This window comes from Eptatretus burgeri, chromosome 17, assembly GCF_056783735.1.
Source record: "Eptatretus burgeri isolate ZD-2024b chromosome 17, Ebu_testis_v1, whole genome shotgun sequence".
In the NCBI taxonomy this organism is placed as follows: Eukaryota; Metazoa; Chordata; class Myxini; order Myxiniformes; family Myxinidae; genus Eptatretus; species Eptatretus burgeri.
This window is the reverse complement of record NC_140977.1, coordinates 7,222,818-7,247,867: the sequence shown is the minus strand read 5'-3', so window position 1 is coordinate 7,247,867 and position 25,050 is coordinate 7,222,818. Positions and strand designations below refer to the sequence as shown.

The 25,050-nt window shown below is 46.2% G+C and overlaps 1 protein-coding gene across 1 annotated transcript in view; it reads right to left on the bottom strand.

Moving 5' to 3' along the window:
- GUCY2F (guanylate cyclase 2F, retinal) overlaps positions 1-25,050 on the bottom strand; it is a 59,646-nt gene that overhangs the window by 19,536 nt on the left and 15,060 nt on the right. The window contains exons 2-11 of the mRNA XM_085863406.1: positions 24,107-24,142; positions 23,906-24,001; positions 6,486-7,219; positions 5,176-5,477; positions 3,044-3,395; positions 2,770-2,854; positions 1,708-1,804; positions 1,427-1,636; positions 409-489; positions 145-321 (exon numbers count right to left, since the gene is read on the bottom strand). Coding sequence (XP_085719532.1) covers positions 145-321; positions 409-489; positions 1,427-1,636; positions 1,708-1,804; positions 2,770-2,854; positions 3,044-3,395; positions 5,176-5,477; positions 6,486-7,182 — 2,001 coding nt within the window. The 5' untranslated portion in view covers positions 7,183-7,219; positions 23,906-24,001; positions 24,107-24,142. The remainder of the gene's footprint in view (positions 1-144; positions 322-408; positions 490-1,426; positions 1,637-1,707; positions 1,805-2,769; positions 2,855-3,043; positions 3,396-5,175; positions 5,478-6,485; positions 7,220-23,905; positions 24,002-24,106; positions 24,143-25,050) is intronic.

Sequence of the window (25,050 nt, the reverse complement as noted above, 5' to 3'; positions counted from 1 at the left end):
TTCTCCGTAACTAAACGTAGCTAAAATATGAAGCACATAATTGCAGCTAAATTAGACAAGGCCGGCGGTGAGGGTTAAACTTGATGAGTGACACCCAAGCAAAAATTGAGAACCTCGAAGGATTTAAACCTGAACTCGACCTGCCTTGATGAGGTCGAGCAGCAACGAGGATTTGAACATCCAGTCGAGCTTCATATCTGCATTGTGGATGAGGTCCTCCAGGCTCCCCCGAGAGCACAGCTCCGTCACGACGGCCGCCACACCACAGTCGCAAAAGAACCCGAGGAAAGGGTTCACGTTCTCGTGTCGCAGGTCGCGAAGCTGTATGGGAGTGCGAGGAGAGGTGTTAAGGGTAGGCCTCAGCTCGCGTCACGTGGTCGATCATCGAAATTGTGACGGCAAGCAAACCTTGCGAAAGACTCCCGTCGTTGCCTGTCGCAGCTCACCAAACTTTCCTGCTGGTAACCTTTTCAGCCAAACCCAATCCCCCTGCCAAACAACACCGAGGGCATAAATCACCTGATGATGATATTCAGTCACATGATTGATATGATGATGATGTGGACAGTCATGTTTAGGCATAGACCTACACGTATGGCAGCATTACCCCTTGCACACGTACCTTTCCTAGTACGACCCCCACCACGATTCGGTTTATATCCACCTATTTGCAGTGGCAGCTTTCATTGTCTTGTACCCATTGTTTGTTGTTATATTTTATAATTAGTTACTCTACTTTAATCAGGGGCTTGTGATAGAGCTTTGTATATTAACTACTTAGAGGACAGAGACGAGTGGACACCATTGCACATTCACATGAATTGCAGACGTCGGTAGACGATGGACAAACACGTATGGTATATGGAGTTTGAACCTGGGTTCACCTGCATCATGAGCCAGGGGGTTTAGAAGGGAACACTAATAACACAACCCAAAATTTAAGCCTTTTAAACCCATTATTTAATTATTTCTCTTCACATGACGTATCATCCATGCCAAAGCAGCACCTGATCACATCATTACCAGGGAGGTGGATTAATGAACTGATGCAGTGCCCCCTCCCCATAGATTGAGGCACGAATTGAGAGTTGGGCTTTGATACCAGTCCAGGATGGCCCAGCATTGTCGAAAGGTATGACGCGCAACGTGATGATGTCATAGCCGAGAGATTATCGACTGAGGTTGTGCCAAAAAGATTGATTTAAGATGGAAAGTGAGAAGTTGATTTTTGCCATCGGGGGAAGTGAGAAGTGAGAATTCCTAGACAAAAGCAGAACCATGTTGCAACAATTTCCCTGAGCCAAATCAGTTGGATTTGAACTCGCAACCTCTGCGATGCCAGGCCAGTAGCCTCGCCACTAGGCCGTACTCGTGATACGATTGGTGGCGAGGGCACATTGAGTGAGTGCGGCGGTTGTGCTGGTACCTCGAAGAGCGCCACACACGAGGTCTCAGGGTTAGGTGGGATGCTTTTTTCTGAGAGCGAGTGCCGTGGGGTCTTCGTACCCTTCATGTCTATCAAGCTTCGCCCAGTGATGCTCGTCTTCCCATCTTCGGTGATGTGCTTAGACCGAGAAGACAATGCCACATTCAATTCGGTACACCAGGTTATGAAAAACTCCTCGTTGACTATCTCCTGCAAGTACAATGGAATGAAGGGGCTGTTTGGATCTAAGGCTCCAAATGAAGTCAAACATGTACACTTACCTTGCGGTTCAGCTGTGGGTTCACAAATGTCAGGTCATCGATGGTCAGTAGAATTCTGTTTGGTCCTTTGAACATCTGCAGCTGTTGGAGGCGCCGTCTGGGACACAAAGGTTTGAGTGAAGGTGGAGAACGTAGATGATGGAAACAGAAAACAAACAACAGGTGTTGTTGAGGTGGTAGAGCAAACATTAATGGCAGTCAAAATGCAAATGAGCTAACTGGGGAAATGCAAGAAAATGGTGATCTGAGAGATTGGCCATTGACCCATCACATTCTGTCCCCTTCTCCACTTACAACTTAGTCAGGGGATGACCTGAGGAACTAAAACACCTCCCCGGGTCATTACAATTGGCCGACACGGCATCACTGCTTTCGAGCTCTCTTCGATCCTCGACCCAACTGTAAACGACCAGACCAGTGTTCCGTAGGTAGGGCGCGGGCAGTTCGTCGGACGGGACGTTGAGCCATCGGAATTCATCTGCCATCAGCGTCGGTTGCCGGCATACATTCAAATCCCACGGTAACTATACTGAAGGAGTAGTGAGCGAACAAACAAATTGGACATTTTCTGTTTATGTAGTCGAGACTTACGTTATTTATTAAACGTAGTTATGTCATATCAGAGGCATAGAAACCTTGTGACATGCTCAAAACGTTTCCAATTTCCAGAAGTGCTCAAATGAAGCGGGAATTTTAGAATTTGACCAGGGTACCAGCACACAATGGCATTCCCCTTTGAAAAAGTACCATTGGATCTTCAACCTATATCTATAAGCAAAAGGAATGTAGCTGGTCACCCTGCCCCAGGTGACGCTCAACGCTGGACTGACTATGGCTGAACCGACAGTTGTTTTACTTTTTGAATTTAACCGACAGTCTTTAAGTACCTGATTACCGGTTACGGGATGGAGGAAACACTTCATTAATTAAGAACAAAAAAATCGGACAACAGCAAATGATTCGAGTGAAAGTAAGGAAAACATCAGGATTCAAACAGGTGAACTCCCAAATCAAAGTAGAGGACGAAATCACGTGACACTCGGGACAAATATTGAGAGGTACCTGAGCAGGTAAGTGAAAGCACCAGCTCCGAAAATAAGACAAAGGATGACCACGAATACCAAAAGGACAAACATCGGGTCCACACCTGGGGGAAAAGATGATTTTTCTCGATTACGTTCACCTGTTGGGATGTTGAAGCTTAAACGAGCTTCAAAACATTTATTTATTTATAAAATCTTCCATCTTGTGAGATTTCCTTCGTATATGATTGGTGAAAGATCTGAGCAACATCCAAGACTAGATACAAATAACTGTGGAAAGATAAAGCTCGCACCTCCGATGCATGCACCCGTAGGTTCAAACCAGCACTCTGCGTCCGCTCGTGGGGGTCGACCCCCAGGGAAGTGCACGGCGTGACCCGTGGAGCTCAGGATTCCGGAGCCCGTGTCCAGGGAGAAGACGCGTGCTAGGCGCCCGTCGCTCCCGTCAGTGTCCAGCACAGCATACCGTGTGAGACTCCCACCTTTCCGGAGACGCTGGTTAAAGCCAGGCACGTCCAGTTTCTCGGATGCCGCTGCCAGGGTCGTGCCGGAGATTCGGCCATCTCCTTTGGCATCACGTGACGCGTGCAGAGCAGAAGCGAGCGCATACAGCGAGCTGTAGACCGTGCCGAAGAACGGAGAGACCTGCAGGTGTACGAGGGGTTCAGAATATGGGAGAGTCAGTACCTAAACAGTGTCTTGTCAAAAGTATTGGGACAGTAAGAGAATACGCGGGACTTATTCAATGGCTAGTAGGATGCCCATTCGAGCTGGAAGCAACAAGTACACAGGTACATCAAGCATAACATGACACCAGTCCTCCTTAATAGTAGTAACAAGTGCAGGTCCGGTGGTAGATTGTGCTGTGGATTCCATGACATCCTATTATGAATTGGTCAGGCTTGAAACTGCAGATTTTCAACTTCGTCATCCTGAGACCGATTCCTCATGGACGCAACAGTCTGACAAGGAAACAACCCACAAGCCGTCTAAGGGCCCTCGCTGTAGTTTGGGTTTTTTCCACCTTTCCAAAAACACCTTTCCAAAGCACGTGCTGCTTTGCATTGCGGGGAAAAAGAATATGCACGTGCAGGTTATGGCAGGGTACATTTCAAGTTCGACTGTGCTGTCCCAATATTTTTCGTGACATGCTCCCACCTCTTGTGTCCTCCGAAGGGCAAATTAATAGAGTGCGAATATTTTAGAGGGTCAGGACATACCTGTACCGTAGTAGCAAGCTTAAATTAAAAGATGGTAGATGATGATGAATGATTATGACGTCATAATCGCAATTACACATGTGATTTGAATTATATTATTCGGATTTCCAATTTTTTTTTTGTTGACGACATCCATTTATTGTGCACTCTGCTCCGTTCCGAATTGTGCACGTTCTTATTCGTGACCCAAGTTGACGTCACACACTCATGTTCCGTCGAGACGTTGATTGGTTAAGCTCTAATCCGATCCAAACTCCACCTGGAGACCATTCATCTCACCAAATGGGGCTGTCATGCAGGTTATACTTCTGGAAGATTCAAGTGCCAATACCAGAAACTGAAAAGGGCCTAAACCAGCTCACTCCGAGCATAGTGTGCTCAAGCATGCGGTATCGCCCTGCTGGCACCACAAGAGATGTCGGGACTCGAACCCGAGAGCGCTTTTTCCCGAGAGCCACTCAGCCTAAGGCTTCCATTCTCGAGCGGAAGCATGCTTGCACACATTTCCCAAGCCTGTTTGCCACTGTTATTGTGATGTCACACATGTTACTAACATCGTTTTGTCAAAGCTCTTGAGTTACCAAACAAGTACAACGTGTAATGAGGAATCAAAGCAGTCACAGACATATCCCGACTCGAGTGACGTCATGTGCTCGCTCAACTTGCACAATGTCGTGCTTCACCCTCTGAGGGACTTGCGCTAACGGTAGTGTCATTTGGGCCTCGTACATATATTACGTATGCAAATATGGTGGAGTTTTCAACTGGCCCCTCTCCCTTTTCTGAGAATGCTTCCTTCCCTTTTTAATTCCCTATTCCTGATCAATACATCCCTCGGATTCAGGTTCTGTGTACGTAAGGGTGCAGTGGTGGTTTGGTGGACAGGAGGGGTGTTTGGTTGGGTCCCAGAGGTCGTGTGTTCAAATCCAAGTGAATGACACGGTATTATCGGGAATTGGATTGAAAGCTTCAGGATGACAAGTTAATGTCAGGAGAACTTCCCTGAATTGGTATGAACCCAGCTGGCTCATTAACAACCTTCAAGGTGTGGAAAATGTACATGTGATGCTAGTCCACTCACTGGATGTGGTTCACTCTTATTCTGTTCCCTTGTTTTATGGGAATCGATTGTTAGTGCGTACATATACGGACCCTAATAGTTATTTTATTTTTGGTTGTCGCTGTGAATTTGCATCCAGACGTACCTCGTGCAATGGGCCACCGATCCGCACCTCGCCCCGTCGCTCCGCTTCCTGGAGCTGTTCGTAAAAACTTCCATTCTCGGACTCCAGCGTGACGGTCAGAACGGCGTCGTATGCAGCTCGGAGTCGGCTGTTGTTGGTCAGAGCCGAGTAGCTGGCGCTACCGTATGGGAGGCTGTACGTGAGCGTGTCGTACGGTACGAACACGTGCTTCCCGCGCGTCATGCCCAAGTCACGCGCCTTTTCCAGGAGCACGCGCTCCTCAGGGCCCCCAAGCAGTGCCGACGGCATGCACATGATGATCACTGAAATATGAATGGGGTGGGAGCAAATCAGCACCGCGTGGGTGTGTAAACATATTCTCTCCACTCTGCAGACCCCCGATTCCCGCCCAAAGCCAAGGACACCCCGTGCCCATCTTGCCCTTTAAACGCGGCTTCGCCATCTGTCCCCGCTGTGCTGCACACTGCATGCGTTCGAGACACAGATAGAGGAGGAAACCTCACCGAGTTGTTTTCAAGGGGAGAGTATAGTATGCGAGGAGTGGGGAGATAAGCGGAATCAATTTGGAGGAGATATAACAGCAAGAAGAAGGGAAGGAACGGACATATATGAAACATGTGGGTGGTGGTGAAAATTGGCCAAATTGCAAATGTTATCTGTAAATCGCTCCTTAGGCTCTTGCGTGCAACCAACCGGTCACAATGAAGGACTCTTTGCTATAATAGTGGGTGTTCGACCAAAGGTCAACTTGGATTCCTGTAGAGGAACAAGAAAACTCACCACCGAACAGTTCAAAACAAAGTACTGTGTCACACTGTATGTCATCGCATTGTCTCATGAGTATCTAAATGAAAACAAGGTATCGTTCTTTGTGCATGTACAAGTGAAGATTGAACTGTCAACCTTTGATCAAAGTGTCGATCTTTGCACTTGTAACAACAAAAAAAAAGCCAGGCCAGCAATCCAAAAATTTCGGAGAACTGAAACCCCCCAGTCTTATATCGCATTCACTTTGTTCGTTGTCGTTTTGGTGACTTCCCTGAAATGTCCCTCCAAATTGCTCCAACTGTCTTCAAGAATAACAATGGTCGTTATTCTTGAGGACAGTTGTCACCCAGTTGAACTACCCAGAAAGGTAGTTCAACTGGGTGACCCGGGGTTAGACGAGGTAAAAGGTGATTATCTGTGAGACAAGGTGATTGCAAGACGTGTGTGTGTCTCTGTCTCTATCTCTGTCTCTGTCTCTCTCTCTCAGCGGTTACTTACAAAGCGAAAAAGAAATCCATGAAATCTGAATAACATCATCGTACCGCGCACATGCTGCAAGAGCTGCACTTCCCGCAACGCTGCCTCCGCCCCGGCACGTCCTTGACCCGTTCCGGCTACTAGTGCCACTGGTAGGCCCAGGATCCGAAGGGCCGATGCCAGTTCACGTGCTGTGCTGAGCCAGAATGCCCGGTCGGCCGCCAGCACGGCCAAGTGCGCCCATCGGAAGTTCTTAAACATGGTGTAGAGGACCCGTGCGTGCGGAGGAAGTGGGTTCCAATAGGTGGGAAAGAGATTCACGTCGCTCAGTGCTGGGTTCGGACACGCGGTAGTCACCATCGCTTTGTCCCAGGCTCCCGCCAGGAGTCCCGCGGCTCCACAGTAAGTAGGGTCCATCGGACCCACGAAGGCCGCCACACGGTCTCGCAGGGATGAAAAATCCTCGAGGGCATGGGATGCGCTGCAACTCTGTCGTACAACCACGGCCTCAAACCAAAATCCAAGGTCCATGGAGTGGTCGTCGTTGATCCGACGCACTGCTAGTGCAGCGGCAGCCTCCGGATATATGTTGGCAAAATGCGGTTCGCACGCCCAAGGTCCCAGTACGGCAGCACGGAAGGTGGCCCCGACGGCCAGTCCGCTGAACATCAGCACGCACAGCAATGCAAGAACAAGCAGTTGCTGCCAGAGCCACCGGTGGTCATGTGGTGATCCCGTTATCGGGGTCGCACCTTTTAGCATCTTCGCATGGTCCGGTTACCTGGCGAGTATGCTGGACCTGTGGAAGGATGGATGTAAGTGAGAATATATTAATTGGACATAATACATGTTCAATGAATTATGACCGTTTATCTTGCTTGTGACATCACAAGAGGAGCGAGACGTTATAATATAATACACGCGCTGTCCGTATAATTGTTACGGTTTGTCTTGCAGTTGATATCATAAAGACTGAATTGCCAGAACATAAGAATACCTCACTTTTTTGGGCTCATTACATTGTTGAGCGTTTGTATATGTATGTATACACACACACACACACATATATATATATATATATATATATATATATATATATATATATATATACATATACATATACATACATACACACACATACACATACAGAGTGTCCCAAAAAATGTACTCACATTTTGGCTCCTCATAACTCGTTGAATTTTTCATTTATTTTCAGATCAAATTGACCCTAATAATGGCATAAGTACAACTAGGTGTTGAAGAAAGAAAATGTATCATAAAGTGCTACTGGAAGCACGAAAACATCATGGAAGTGCAAAGACAATTTAGAAGACATTTTCACAAAGATCCACCAACGCGACGCACCATTGCTCGCATCCAAGATAAGTTAGAAACAGATGGAACTGTGCATGACGTCCATAAGGAGCGTTCAGGAAGACCACGGTCATCAACCACCCCCGCAAAGGAAAATCGATTGCTGGAAACCCTCCACCGATCCCCACGGAAATCTGTTCGACAAATGGCTCATGAGACAGGAATCCCAAAATCAAGCGCCCATCGCATTTCGAAGCGAATTAATTGGAAAAGTTACATTCCAACATTAATCCATTGGTCCGCGTTACCGGCTGTGTTTGGAACGTGATCGTCGTCAGTTTGAACATTTGTAAACATGCATTTATCCATTTATACATTTAACCATTATTCTTGTTTCTAAGTCAATAAACAACACATTTATTATCATTTAAAGAGTGACTACATTTTTTTGGGACACCCTGTATATATATATATATATATATATATATATATATATATATATATATATATATATATATATATATATATATATATATATATATATATATATATATATATATATATATATATATATATATATATATATATGATAAGAGCACAAGTGAATTTGGGTTTCAGAAGTGCGATAAATTAATATGTAAACGCAAAAGGACAAATTGTCCAAGGGAATTTTTTTGGCCAAAAAAGGTCTATTGGATGAATCACTCACTGTCAATGAGAGTGACTGTAAATAATAAATAGTGTCATTAAAGAGATCACGATCAACAGTGAAAGCGATCACGATAGGTTTAAAAGTGCACGGGCAAGTGGAAGAGTGAAAGAGATAAACCAAAAGATAAAAAAGCAAGAATTAGAACGAATAAGGAGAATTGTGAAAAAGTAGAAAGAAGTCTGAAAGGAGTAAGGAACTAAGATGTTGGGAAGAACCCGGACAGATAGATTTCAGCAGTTACTCCCCTGCATTTCCATGGATAATCACAATAAACAAGAAAACTAGAGAGTTCACAGAACACGATACCCTGCGCAGTATTCAAGTGCGTATATCCTTCAATTTTAATTAAATAATGATGAATGGAATCCTCATGGATAGGCGCTCATACTTGTAAAGTTTTCCCTCTATCTGTTCAGCCACTTCAAAGAAGAAGATTTTTGAAGGTTTTTTTTTTGTTTGTTTGTTAAACAATATGGCTGCCGAATCACGTGACTGATGACGTCATCAACATTTTTACTGTGAACCATTTTATTCCTCGATGACCCTCAATAATTTTCATACCGATCGGATGTCGTGTTCTGCATATGCAATTATGACGTCATAACGAAGGCACCTATGACGTCATTAAAAAAAAAATCGCACTTATTCCCCATGCGGAGTAATTGCCGTGTGCCAAGTTTCGATTTTCTCATTTGTGCGGTTTCAGAGATACAGACTACAGAGGTCCAAAGTTTTTCTGTTTTTCCAACATGGCTGCCACACCACATGACCTATGACATCACAGTTATCAATAAAACATTCTACATGAGGAGTCACTCCTGTGGTGAAAATTTCGTCTCAATATAACAAGTGCTTGTGGAGAAAAACACAAAAGTTGTGTGTGGGCAAACAAACAAACAGACAGACAGACAGACAAACCCAAATGCAATACCCCGTCCTCCAGCGAGGGTAAAAAAATCCCATTTTCTTAAATCTACACCAAAGAAGGTCCCAAACGTGCTCGAAAGGAGATAAATCAGCAATTCTTGCTGCCCATGGACAACTGCGACCCCAGCAAATGATGCCACCCACAGCCATGGGCTACGTACGAAAGAAAGAAAAAGAAGAAGGAGCTTCCCAGGGCAACGTCGTGATGGCATCATTTGGCAAGAAGTCGGGAACTGCACGAGGATGATTGGGTCCAGCATTGTCGTCCATGGATACAGGTCTTGCGAGAAGTGGGTGGTTGGCAAAATGTCGAACAACAACATGATCCAAAATGTCCTCACGGTACCTTTAACCTCTCAGGTTACCCTGTACAGGTCAAGTTTACAATCCTAGCAGACAGCCCCAAATCATAACGGATCCTCCACCGGATGGGATGGGACTGTACAATATTCTCGGGTGTGCAGGCCAGGCCATGTTAAGTCGTCATCAAATCAGAGTTGTCCTATCAGTCACTTGCAGGAGAAATGGTCTCTCATTAGATGAATGGATCTTCCTCCAGGATGCGACATTCCGGTGATGACTTGCCCGGCATCGTGCCAAGTGGGTTGCTTGGAGTTCTGGGGTGATAAAAGGGTCTTATCGATATGCCGGCTTTGTAACGTGCAGCACGAGGCCTCTTCTGGACGGTTCTACTGGATAACCTCCGAGGGAGATTCCATTCATTCAACAACACTGTGCTTGTGGCAAATGGGATACGTCTGACGAGCGTACTCAGAGATGTACTTTCTCTGGAGGTCACCTTGGGTTGTCCAGATCAAGGACTGTCTTTGATGTCATTGTTTTGTTGATGTTTGCGGACCAATATTGACCAATCCGATGGAAGCCATATTGACGTCCAATTTCTCCATGGGACATCCCAACATTATTCATTCCAATAATTTGCCCATCTTTGGGCTTCACCAACCAAGTCTTCCTCGGGCCATTGCAACACATTTGGCAAATGGGAGGACGCAGCTATATAGTTACCTTATCCAAACCCTGACGAAGTGTAAATGTTTTTTTTTCATGTTGATATCCCGACCGAGCTGTGCGTGCTTAGGTGTGCACAATGCCCTTGGTCTAGTGATGGATGGAAAGTACAACCTGCACATTGAGGGTTCTTTCATTGATGTTTGAAAGAAAATTTAAATTTCATTCAAATTCACAGTTTTTGCAAACTACTCTTTTGTTGGGGGTGCTCAACTCCCTTTTCCATGTGTATAGATCGTTATCAGTTCATTTAAAAACTTAGGTTTCGTCAGAAATAAACAAACAAACAAAAACTCCGGAATGGTTAAGAATAAATAAATAACATACCAGAGAGTTCATGGAACACCATACCCCGTAGTCTTGAGAAACAAGGACGTGGGCAGGGTCTACGAGTGGCAAATTTGATTGGTCGAGATAACGGAAAATGCCGTAATACTTTGTCCAAGTCCTGCGAAACGGAGGGTTTTGAAAGTGCCAAAAAGGCGATTTGTGTTCTTCAGTGTTCAAGTACAGTGTCTATAGAAACTCTACACCCTCTTTCAAATTTTTCACCTTTTGTTGCCTTATAGACTGGAATCAAATTACATTAAATCAGATTTTTTTTTCCACCTTTATTTACACATCAGGTGTAACCAATCACCTTCAAAATCACACACCAAGTTAATTGGCCTCCACCTGTGTTGTATTGTAGTGATTCTGATGATTTCAGAATAAAATCAGCTGTTCCTGAAGGTTTCCTCTGCTGGGTCGTGCATTTAACAGCAAAGACTCAACCATGAGCACCAAGGAGCTTTCAAAAGACATCTGGGATAAAGTTGTGGAAGGGCACAGATTAGGGGATGGGTATGAAAAAATTTCAAAGGCCTTGAATATCCCTTAGAGCACAGTCAAGACAATCATTAAGAAGTGGAAGGCGTATGGTACCACCAAGACCGTGCCAAGATCAGGCTGTCCCTTCAAACTGGATGACCAAGCAAGGAAGAGACTGATCAGAGAGGCCACCAAGAGGCCAATGGCAACTTTGAAAGAGCTACACGCCTTTATGGCAAAGACTGGTCACTGTGTGCATGTGACAACAATATCCCAAGCACTCCACAGGTTTGGCCTGGACAGTGGGGTGGCAAGAAGAAAGCCATTACTCAAAAAAGCCCACCTTGAGTCCCGTTTGACGTATGCAGAAAACCTATCCGGAGATTCTGAAGCCACGTGGCAAAAGGCTTTGTGGTCTGACAAAACCAGGATGGAACTTTTTGGCCGAAATGCAAAACGTTACGTTTGACGCAAACCCAACACAGCACATCACCCAAAGAACACCATCCCGACTGTGGAGCATGGTGGTGGCAGCATCATGCCGTGGGGATGTTTCTCATCAGCAGAGACTGGTGCAGTTGTCAGGATATCAGGGAAAATGGATGGAGCAAAATAAAGAAAAATCCCAGAGGAAAACCTGCTGCCCGCTGCAAGAAAGCTGAAATTGGGACGGAAGTTCACCTTTCAGCATGACAACGACCCGAAACACACAGCCAAAGCCACACTGGAGTGGATAAGGAACAAAAAGATAAATATCCCTGAGTGGCTCAGTCAGAGCCACGACCGAAATCCAATCGAAAATCTGTGGCATGACTTGAAGATTGCTGTCCATCAACGTTCCACACGCAACTTGACTGAGCTTGAACAGGTTTGCACAGGAGAATGGGTAAATATTGCCCAATCAAGGTGTGTAAAGTTGGTAGAGACCTATCCCAACACACTCACAGCTGTAATTGTTATCAAAGGTGCTTCCACCAAGTATTAACTCAGGTGAGTGGACACTTATCTGAGCAAGATATTCTCGTTTTGTATTTTTAATAAATTTTCTGAAATTTGTATAATTTGTTTTTCACTTGGAAGTTGTGGGTTACGACGTGAAAATATAGGTGGGAAAAGTCTGATTTAATGGAAATTGATTCCAGGCTTTCAGGCAAAAAAAGGTGAAAATTTTGAAAGGGTGGGGGGGGGGGTGGACTTTAAATAGGTGCTGTGAATAATTCAATTGACAAAAAATAAAAATTTAGAGGTTGTAGAAAATAACTTTTTTACCGTCGTTGATGCGGCGTCTTTTACACCACCATATTTAACGTGGTGCATTAGTTCTTTGTGCCTGTTGTTTGTGTCCTTTATGACATCATTAAAAACAGTAAGTTTCCTGTTTGGAATTATTTTACATTTTGTTTGACTGCCAGACAGGAAGACAGAGTGAAACTATTATCTCACTCCTCTCTGCACATCTGCGATCGGGACAAATTCAGAGCCAAAGTACGGTTCAACCGCAGGTTCGTTTTCCGATTCTTGTTCAAACATCAACTGACGTTTGTAGACAGAAGGACAGACAAAATGAACCGTGCATGGGGTAATAACACAACACATCCTTGTACCTCAGGAAGAGTTCGCATGGGGGTGTGGAAGGGGTCCTCTTCGATGCTACAACGCAACAGCAGTACGAGACCGCAGACGCGTGGAGAACATCGTAATGGTGTCGATGACGTGCGAGATGTTTAACTATGATCGTGAACATTGTGAAAATCATGATTATGAAAGAGTAGGATTCTCACACCTCGTCAAGGTCATTAAATAGACATCGACGCAGGAAAGCCGATTATAGCCTAAGCTGATTCAAGAACCCGATGAAAGGCGGCGAAGCGTTAATCGTCGATCCGATGGAGAAAGAGAGCGCACCTCGAACCATAATGATCCACCTGCACCCGGGTTGCTCTGCATGGTCGCCTGGTTATAAGAAAAGGTCTTCCGAACCGTATGACATGTTTATGTGACTGAAAGAGGCTTGTTGTCTTTTGAGGGTACAAAACAGTCGATGTGACCATAAAATGCCGATGCAACGGTGAACTCATGCGTACAGTCGAAAAGCACACATATACAGCGCGCGTGCGTGCACACGCAAACACACACACACACACACACACACACACACACACACACACACACACACACACACACACACACTTAAACCTGGGAGAGCTGCCTTCCACCTTCTGAAATCCGCATTTGGAGATAACAACCAACGACACACATTCGTGGCGATGTTCCAAGGTGCTGCAGATTTTTCTCCACCCTGTAAGGATCAAAAGGAGACTCAGGTATCTGGGAATGCTCACCGTGACGGACTTGAGATCTTGGAGCCACGTGAGGTCGATTCGGAAGAAGAGGAGGAGCTGGACTTCGCTTTCAGTGGCAGTTACGAGGTGTCCATGCACCGGAGTCTTTACGGGATATCTGCTCGGAGGCATGACCTAGCAAGCAATGGTCCATGTTCCGCCGTCAGCTCAGGTCCCTGATCGTTCCAGAAGTATCGGTTCTCGCTTACATGGGACCAAAGGAGATGGAGCTAAATGATGTTGACCCTCGTTGTCCTTCTTTACACCGAAGGCGTCACTGTTATCCACACGATGGTCTCGTCTTCTCTGGCTCCTCACTCGCTCGGGGTTACCTCTCAGGTGTGCGCACGCGGGAGGACTGTTGCAAACCTCCGGATAAGGGGATGGTTGCTGAAGTTGCGAATCACGGTGAGAAGTGCGGTGAGTAGAGGGGTAGTCAGGTAGGGAGGGGATACGAGGCGAAGGTGTGGGAGGCTTTAAGCCGATTGGAGGCGGTGACCTTGCGTTGCGCAAAGCCCGCACTGCAAGCACAGGTCTCGCCCACCAGCTGCCACCAGCCAACTTCAGCCGAGCATGGAGGATGGGGGGCACGAAGATGTACAGACATGATAAAAGCACACACACACACACATCAGAGTATCAGACAGTTAGCGAACATCTAACAAGTTCAGGTATTTAACGCTCAGCACTTTCCTCGTGATATACTGCAACGATCACACAACTTCAAATCCTGTGTTGACTTGTTCACCGTCGATTCGTCTGACATCCATACATATGATATATAACTACTGTGTGTACTAGTGATATACGTACGAGTTCGTTCATCTACGAGCTTGAGATATGACTGTCAGGGCAGGGAAAGGACAAACCTCGCAGGGGGGAGCAAGACGTCAGAAAAGCGTGACGTCAGTAAAATGAAAAATCATAAAGATAAGAAAAAGAAAAAAAAAAACTTAAAATTTAGGTAAATTTCATCAAACGGAACCAAGCAACAAACGATAAAATCGATATCATGTGACAGTGCACTAATGTCACCTCTTCTCGTGAATATAAAGTATTCATTCAGTGTTTGAGGTTCAAGCACGATGCGTTTTTAGGAATGTGAGAATGGTTACAGAACTCCTGATATATAATCTGGGTAATACCGGTGTCGTGACACTCACCACAAATCCACTCCGCAGGTAACACCATTAGGTTCGTCTCAACTTCGGTAACAGGCATGCACCGTACATTTAAAACAAATAAATCAATGGGAATATTACTTTAAACAAAGTGTGTGTGTGTGTGTGTGTGTGTGTGTGTGTGTGTGTGTGTGTGTGTGTGTGTGTGTGTGTGTGTGTGTGTGTGTGTGTGTGTGTGTGTGTGTGTGTGTGTGTGTGTGTGTGTGTGTGTGTGTGTGTGTGTGTGTGTGTGTGTGTGTGTGTGTGTGTGTGTGTGTGTGTGTGTGTGTGTGTGTGTCTGGTGTTGGTGCAGTGGTTAGGGCACTGGCTTGGGACCCAAAAGGTCCTGAGTTCAAGCCCCGTTGGGACACTGAATTAATATATGTATGTATATAGTATATATATATATATATATATATATATATATATATATATATATATATATATATATATATATATATATATATATATATATATATATATATATATATATATATATATATATATATATATATATATAAACCAAGTCGAAAACACCAGGGGGTTGACTCAGCCTGCCATCCTTCCGAGGTCGGCGAAATGAGTACCAGTTGTACTGGGCCCGGTGTATGCCCCGGTTAGAATAGGTGTACCATATCCCTGTGTGTTGTAAGAGGCGACCAGGGTTGCGTCAGGAAGGGCATCCGGCGTAAAAACCTATGCCAAATCATTATGCGGACAACAAAACGAATTTCCATACCGGATCGGTCGAGGCCCGGGTTACCAACGACCGCCACCGGTACCGGTGGTCAGCAGGGTACCAGTGGAAATTGTGCTACTGCTGGGCGAAGAAGGAGACGGGGAAGGCGAGTCCGGAGGCAATGGGAGAGGGGGAAGGGTAGAAGTGTGGAGGTGAGAGTTGGAACTCTGAATGTTGGGACGATGACTGGCAAAGGGCGAGAGTTGGCTGATATGATGGAGAGAAGAAAGGTGGACATACTGTGTGTACAAGAGACCAAGTGGATGGGGAGTAAGGCGAGGAGCATTGGAGGTGGTTTCAAACTGTTCTACCATGGTGTGGATGGGAGGAGAAATGGTGTCGGGATAATCCTGAAGCAAGATTATGTCAAGAGGGTATTGGAGGTGAGGAGAGAGTCTGACCGAGTGATGAGTGTGAAGTTGGAAATTGAAGGGGTGATGATGAATGTCATCAGTGCATATGCCCCACATATGGGGTGTGAGATGGAATATAAAGAAGATTTCTGGAGTGAATTAGATGAAGTGGTGGAGAGTGTATCCAAGGATGAAAGAGTGGTGATTGGAGCAGATTTCAATGGACATGTTGGGGAAGGGAATAAAGAGGATGAGGAGGTGATGGGTAGGTACGGTCTCAACAAGAGAAATGTGGAAGGGCAAATGGTGGTAGAGTTTGCAAAAAGAATGGAAATGGCAGTGGTAAATACGTATTTCAAGAAGAAGGAGGAACACAGGGTGACATACAAGAGTGGAGGAAAGTGCACACAGGTGGATTACATCTTAAGTAGGAGATGCAACCTGAAAGAGATTAGTGACTGTAAGGTGGTGGCAGGGGAGAGTGTAGCTCGACAGCATCGATTGGTGGTCTGTAGGATGACTTTAGAGGTGAGGTTGAGGAAGAGAGTGAGGGCTGAACCAAGGACCAGATGGTGGAAGCTGAAGGAGGAAGACTGTTGCGTGAAATTTAGGGAGGAGGTGAGACAGGTATTGGATGATGATTGGGATGATTGGGCAACGACAGCAGAAGTTGTGAGGGAGATAGCTAGGAAGGTACTTGGTGTGACATCTGGACAGAGGAAGGAAGATAAGGAGACTTGGTGGTGGAATGAGGAAGTACAGGAAAGTATAAGGAAGAAGGGGATGGCGAAAAAGAAGTGGGATAGTCAGAGAGATGAAGAAAGTAGGCAGGAGTACAAGGAGTGGCGTCGAAAAGCAAAAAGAGAGGTGGCAAAGGCCAAGGAAAAGGCATATGACGAGCCTTATGAGAAGTTGGATACAAAAGAAGGGGAAAAGGATTTATACCGATTGGCAAGACAGAGGGACCGAGCTGGGAAGGATGTGCTGCAGGTTAGGGTGATAAAGGACGCAAATGGGAATGTGCTGACGAGCGAGGAGAGTGTGTTGAGAAGGTGGATGGAGTACTTTGAGGAGCTGATGAATGAAGAAAATGAGAGAGAACGTTGGAAGAGGTGGAGATAGTGAATCTGGAAGTGGGGTGGATCAGTAAGGATGAAGTGAGGACTGCTATGAAGAAGATGAAAAGTGGAAAGGCGGTTGGCCCAGATGGTATACCAGTGGAGGCATGGAAGTGCTTAGGAGAGATGGCAGTGGGGTTGTTAACCAGATTGTTTAATAAAGTCTTGGAAAGTGAGAGGATGCCAGAGGAGTGGAGATTAAGTGTACTGGTTCCGATTTTCAAGAATAAGGGTGATGTGCAGAGCTGTGGAAATTACAGAGGAATAAAGTTGTTAAGCCACACCATGAAGTTATAGGAAAGAGTAGTGGAAGCTAGGTTGAGAGGAGAGGTGACGATCTGTGAGCAGCAATATGGGTTTATGCCAGGAAAGAGCACCACTGATGCGATGTTTGCTTTGAGAATTTGATGGAGAAGTATAGGGAAGGCCAGAAGGAGTTACATTGTGTGTTTGTGGATTTAGAGAAAGCTTATGATAGGGTGCCAAGAGAGGAGTTGTGGTATTGTATGAGGAAGTTGGGAGTGGTAGAGAAGTATGTGAGGATCGTGCAGGATATGTATGAGGACAGTGTGACAGTGGTGAGGTGTGCGGTAGGAATGACGGACCGGTTTAAGGTTAAAGTGGGATTGCACCAAGGATCGACTCTGAGCCCTTTCCTGTGTGCAATGGTGATGGACAGGTTGACGGACGAGATCAGACTGGAGTCTCCATGGACTATGATGTTCGCGGATGACATCATGATCTGCAGGGAGAGTAGGGAGCAGGCTGAGGTGAGCCTTGAGAGGTGGAGGTACGCACTGGAGAGAAGGGGAATGTTAGTCAGTAGGAGTAAGACGGAGTACATGTGCGTAAATGAGAGGGAGGGTGGTGGTATGGTGCAGTTGCAAGGAGTTGAGGTGGGGAAGGTGGATTGGTTTAAATACTTGGGATCAACTGTCCAAAGTAACGGAGAGTGTGGGAGAGAAGTGAAAAAGAGAGTGCAGGCAGGATGGTGTGGGTGGAGAAGAGTTGCAGGAGTGATTTGTGACAGAAGGGTAGCTGCAAGAGTGAAGGGGAAAGTATACAAGACGGCAGTGAGACCAGCTATGTTGTATGGTTTGGAGGCGGTGGCGCTAACAATAAGACAGGAAGCGGAGCTGGAGGTGGCAGAGTTAAAGATGCTGCGATTCTCGTTGGGAGTGACGAGGATGGATAGGATAAGAAATGAGTATATTCGAGGGACAACGCAGGTAGGACGGTTTGGAGACAAAGTGAGAGAGGCGAGATTGAGATGGTTTGGACATGTGCACAGGAGGGAAACGGAGTATATCGGGAGAAGGATGTTGAAGATGGAGCCGCCAGGCAGGAGGAGAAGAGGAAGGCCAAAGAAGAGGTTAATGGATGCGGTGAGGGCAGACATGCGGGTGGTTGGAGTGTCAATGGAAGATGTGGAGGATAGAGCGAAATGGAGACGGTTGATCCGCTGTGGCGACCTCTAACGGGAGCAAGCCGAAAGAGGAAGAAGATTATATATATATATATATATATATATATATATATATATATATATATATATATATATATATATATATATATATATATATATATATATATATATATTGGGCGGAGGGGGGGGGATAGCGAGTTGAGGACTTAAAGTCACGTCCTACATATACCTGCTAGTATATGTACATATATATATATATATACCTGCACACAAATACATGTACACGTACACATACGTATAATATATTGTCACGGGTCTGCCGGTAGGGTCACAAGTGATCTCTTGGACACTTCCCGACCTTTGACTCTGGCGCCGACGAGCCGCAGATAACTCCGCAGCACGACGAGCTGCAAAGCAACCACACAAACGATGTCTGAGATGACCAGTGTAGGCATGGTCCTCGCATCCAATTCCTGCGTTGCCTTTTCTGCAAATTATTCCCCCGAGATGGGGAACTGTGCTCTCGACGCCCCACTCCAATAAAAGAACAGCGGAGCAGAACTGTAAGTGGGACGTCGGCTAATCTATGACCCTGGCGAAACTGCGGGGCAAAGCTCCCATCCACCATTCACACACTAGTGTCTTAACAATAGGGAAAGAGACAATCGGGCAGGTTGGAAACGAATGGTCATGGTTACGAATATACACATATTTACAAGTCAATGCAGTGTCACTAAAGAAAGTCTTACCCTTATACACACAAGCCCCCTCGACAATCACCTTTCCATGAAACTGGACATCAGTGCCTCGTTCACTTTGGGAAATTAGACAAGCAAAAGTGATAGACAGAGAGATAAAGAAGGCGGGGCTCGTTGGCGACTCCTCAATCACTCGACGTAAGCTTGCGGGCTTATGTTTCTCCCAACGTGAAAAGGGAAAGGGGGACAAGAGAAGAGAGGGTGATGGTGTAATGCGCCGTGTGGGGAGAAATGCGGCGAATGCTTCGTAATGTGGAGAGGAAATCGTGAATGTGTATCAGTAACCCAACTCTGAGTGAGTCGAGGGTGGGCAACTGTTGATTGCTCTTGTGCATTCCAAGTGAACGATTTGAAATGAGGAAAGCAAGAGAAAGACAGTGTATGTCATTATGTAATCACTGGCACCTCCAGGGAAAGAGCTCCGCAGCTTGTTCGTACTCGCTCCGTGGCTGGCTTGATCGCTCTCAACAGAGCCCACCTGCACAGCGGCTCGCGTTCACTCGGCTCGTTCCTTGAGGACTACTTCTGGTTCCCATTGTTCCCTGGATGCACACGACACCGAGTCCTGGGATGCCCGGACTTATAAAGTCAAGGGAGAGGCGTGGTCTCGAGATCTAGCGTTGCTTGTTTCTTGCAGGGACGCCTCCCCAATGGAGCACTACTTGTTCCTCACGGGATGCCTCCCTCATGGAGTGCTACCTGTTCCTCCGGGTGCTGCCTTCGCACTGGAGCGACGCCGCCGTTGCAAAGCAGCTCTCATTGGCTGCTCCCCTTGCTCTGTGTCGGAATCGATCTCCAACCCGCCCGGATGCGGAACTTGTTTCCCACGGGGACGCCTCCCCCATGGAGCGCGACCTATTCCTCCAGCTTCAGCCTCAGCTCCGTACTACTTTATGATGATGATGATGATGATGGTGGTGGATTTGTCATGAAATGTAATTGCAATGTAACGTTGGCTTTGTAAAGCGTGTTGTTTGTGCGTTTCGGATGTCCACCGATATGACGAGAGAGGTGATCTATCTCAACAAAACACTACCGATGAATCCAAACCAAAGGGTTCCTTTATGTGTTGGATGTAACTGCCCGGGGTCTTCCAAAACTGCAATGACATTCCTTTCAAGGTGTGCTAGAAAGTTTAAATTTTATATACGGATGGTAACTCGAAGGCACGATTCAGGAAGAAATCACAACACTGTTCGTAAATGTCTGTAGACGTCAATGTCTGCAAAACGAGAGTCAGCCGGTGCAGCCTCACTCCCTCAGCCTTAGAGGGGCGAAGCCTGGACTGAAGCTAAATATAGATCTCTTACTGTTCACTCATTGTTCATTTGATTGCTTGTGGAATGCAAGCACACTCCACCACGAAAACAGTATACACATTGGGTCATCCGATCAAGATGGGGTTATTAGGCCCCCTCCTTCCCCCACGCAATGCTCGATTGGGTTCAGATCCGGTGACTGAGAAGGCCATGACGTATGGTTAACGTCAGTGTCATGCTGGTGGTGGTGGTGGTGGTCGTCGTATGGCAGCTTAGCTGCCGGGGTAGCTATCATTTCTTGAAGCGCGACTGTGTCGCTCATTCAGTGCCCCTCTACCAGTACACACACTGGAACTGGTACTCATTTCACTGACCTCGGAAGGATGACAGGCTGAGTCAACCCCCTGGTGTATTAATTCAGCAGCCGACGGGGCTTGAACTCAGGACCCTAGGACCCCAAGCCGCCACCCTAACCACTGAGCCAACACCAGGCTCAGTGTCATGCTCATCAAACCATTGGGCGATCACACGTGCTCTGTGGATGGGGGCATTGTCATCCTAGAAGGCACCCCTCCCGGCAGGAAAGAAATTGCTGCAACATGGGGTGAAGATCTTTGCGCCACTGGACTCACAAACGTGCATTGCCAGGTGTGACGAGCGGTTAGCGCGTCGTGACCCGGCTGCAGCATCCCGCTCTGTGGAATTCTCGGCGAACCGTTTTTGATGAAACTCCAAGTTGAAATTTACGGTCAATTGATCTGTGGCCGTTCGCCCGCTTTGTCTTTCACTTCAAATCAATGCACGGATATCACGATCCTGGAGTATGCGCTTCCGCCCACTGTTGCCCTTCGCTGATGATACCTTTCCCTCGGAGTTCCATGCCGACATCACCTTCGACACCTGGCACACCGTTGCTCGTGAAACATCAGCAAGTTGAGCTGTCTTTCTTTACTGAAGCTCCTGCCAAACGTTCCCCAAACAATCACCCCTCTTTCAAAGTCACCGAGGTCTCCTCTTGCAGCCATAATTAATCGGCAACCAGGCCTGTGCGAAATTTTCATACATGACGCAAAGCATGCATGGGAAGTTATTTGCTTAATTAACGCATGTGCCCCACCTGTGTGGAAGCCGTTGCTTTCAATACACCTGGCGTCCCTCATTTACCCAGCGTTTCCATGTTTTTTTGTCCACTATGTCTGCAGCATTAATGTGTTTCACCCTTGTCCGTTAACGAATTTCCTCCTCGGAGGTCAACCTTTGTCAGGGATAAAACAGCACGAGGTTTCTCGGTGGGAGATCATCTGTGGTGGACCTTCTAGACCGTGGGGTCCTTGTTTGGAGTTATCTTCATGCAGCACATCCCGTGGTGCTCTTTCGGTCACTGCCTCTCTTGTTCTGGCATGACGCAAAAATGGCAGCCCCACCGAGGGGCACGAGGGGGCAGATCGCTTGTAACAATCCATGGAAAGACATTTAACGTCGGCGTTCCTTCCATCGTCATTTCTACCTGAAACCACGTTCGATTCCCACGAGCTGGCCGTGCAGGTCTCTTAAACACCTCAATTTGGGGCCCGACCTCCCGCATCAGTTCTTTAGTTTCGAGCGCCGATGACATCACCACTGACCAATACAGTCTTCGCTGGGGGTTTTGGGGAGGGGGGGGAGCCACATTTACTTCGTGTTACCTTATCGAACCTTTGTCGGTTAACACATACAGGTATACAGATTAGTCACTGTTGTAAAAACAATAATAATCCAAAGGTTCGGTGTGAGACTTAGGGATGCTTGGTCGCCCTGGGGGCACAAATGCTGATGAGCCCCAGGGGACGATAATTGATTTGTCCAATATGCTCACGAGCCAACGTCATGGAAACGGCCAGTCGGGAGTTCAGTGTCAGGCAGGACACCTTGGCCTTTGAGTTGCTCTTCTTGGACCCGTGAGCTGGTTCCAAGTCCCACAGTGTTTTGCCTTTTATTATTATTATTATTATTTTTAATGAAAATCATCTCCTCCTCCCTCTTCTCCTCTGTACGTGTTCAGTGCACACCACCCACATGCTCAACCTCACCTACTAGGGAGAGCAGTATAATTCCTGACAAAATATATTTTAAAAACCGGAATTCCTTCTGCAGCGAGTCACGCTCTAACCTACAATGTGGGCTTGTCTTTTTATTACGTACGCATTGTGTAATGGGTGAACGAGGAAAATGAAAATTGAGAAAAGGTTGAGGGACGATCATAGGAAGGATGAAAGAGGGTAGGTGAGTGTCCAGATAAATGAGGTTTGAGAGGAGGGATGAACAAGGGGACAGGAGAAAATGGTTGGAACACAATGGCAGAATGTGGAGTGGGGGGGGGGGGACCGGAAGTCTAAAAATACTCCACATGTGTACGTAATATATAGATATATATGGGCCGAAAGGTGTCGTTTAACTTCGAATAGGTCACATGGGGCCCACGTCACCAGCTCGTTGTATTTGAAGAGGAGGTGCGGCGAAGAATGTTGTGCAAGGGTCACGGTTGTCAGGACCCCGGACAGCTCGCAGATCCCTCGAGCGTGCATTTGCACTCGAGGACCTCTCAAGTGTACCTGTAGGAGAAGCTGAGGTGTGACGTGGATCCTGATAAATCTGGTAATCGGCGGCCAAGTCGGAATGGCTTGGTCGACAACATCTCAAGCCGATCTGGGTGACCATGGACGTGTCCTTGCGCTGCTCGTCCGGTAAGAAGGCAGTGCCGAGGTGTTTCGTGGTGATGGCGTCACCACCGGGTCCACGCTTTAAGCAATACCTGCATCCTCGGTGAAAACGAATCGAATCAAGGGCAAGAGCCAAGAACAAATGCACGGAGAGATTAAAGGTTTTAAAGGAGGTTTGACAATGACGTAGATCCGAACCCGGTGTCCGGATGTTATGAGTCCACCCTCGGTGGGAGTTCGTGACATATGTCCCAGAGACAGACCCCCCCCCCCCACAGAGTGCGCTTTGGAATAGGACTGGGATGTACAAAGTGGAGGAGGAGGAGGAGGAGTGGAGGGGGGGAACCGCTAAATTATTCACGAGGGGGGCTTGCCAATCATCATGATCCGCACGTGTGTGGACTTTCAGAGACCCCTCACGCGGCGTGTGGACACCCACGGAGCATCGGGGCACAAATTTTGGGTCTTAACGGCACCTTTCCCGTCACCCATATATAATGGGCTCGAGTACTGTCTGGGCAATCGGTGGTCTATAAACACCAATGGAGCACCCGATCGACCGACGGTGCCCCTCCTCTGTTCGACGAGGGTTGTGTAGTCCCTCCGGGCGTCCCTTGATTTGCCGGAGAGCACAGGGTGTGTCCCTGAGGATCACACGGACCTCCATGTGCCGAGTCGGCTGTGTGTTTGTGGTTTCAAACGAGGAACCATTAATAACATCCCTCCGAGCATTCTGCAAATGTGGAACTCCCAGTGTCATGAACAGGTGTATCCTCATGCCGACCCTCGAAGGGAGTCGGTGAGAAGCCGGAGATGTGCAATTCCCCACCCCCTATTACCTTATATGGGAAAGAGATTGATCATCCCATGATCTCTTTCCCAGACACATCGATGGCGAGTATGACCGGATCTCAACAAACAGTGCAGGTAAACACCTGGAAAAGAACAAGCAAAGTCGTACTTACAGGTGTAGCTACAGCAGCAAGTGATTGCTTGACGAGGTGTCCCTTCTGAAAAGGTGTTTCCATCACGTGATTTACCTTCACGTTGAGCTGATGAACAGGACTGCATTCTCCCTGGAGAAAGAAAATCGGTGATCAACCCTCAGAACCTCGTCTATTGATTCATTATGAACAATATTACTGTTAGAACCTTGTCTATTCATTCATTATGAACAGTGTTCCCATCAGAACCTCGTCTACTCATTCATTATGAACAATATTACTGTTAGAACCTCGTCTATTTATTCATTATGAACAATATTATCATCAGAACCTCGTCTATTCATTCATTATGAACAATATTACTGTTAGAACCTTGTCTATTCATTCATTATGAACAGTGTTCCCATCAGAACCTCGTCTACTCATTCATTATGAACAATATTACTGTTAGAACCTCGTCTATTTATTCATTATGAACAATATTATCATCAGAACCTCGTCTATTCATTCATTATGAACAATATTACTGTTAGAACCTTGTCTACTCATTCATTATGAACAATATTACTGTTAGAACCTCGTCTATTTATTCATTATGAACAATATTATCATCAGAACCTCGTCTATTCATTCATTATGAACAATATTACTGTTAGAACCTTGTCTATTCATTCATTATGAACAGTGTTCCCATCAGAACCTCGTCTACTCATTCATTATGAACAATATTACTGTTAGAACCTCGTCTATTTATTCATTATGAACAATATTATCATCAGAACCTCGTCTATTCATTCATTATGAACAATATCACTGTTAGAACCTTGTCTATTCATTCATTATGAACAGTGTTCCCATCAGAACCTCGTCTACTCATTCATTATGAACAATATTACTGTTAGAACCTCGTCTATTTATTCATTATGAACAATATTATCATCAGAACCTCGTCTATTCATTCATTATGAACAATATTACTGTTAGAACCTTGTCTATTCATTCATTATGAACAGTGTTCCCATCAGAACCTCGTCTACTCA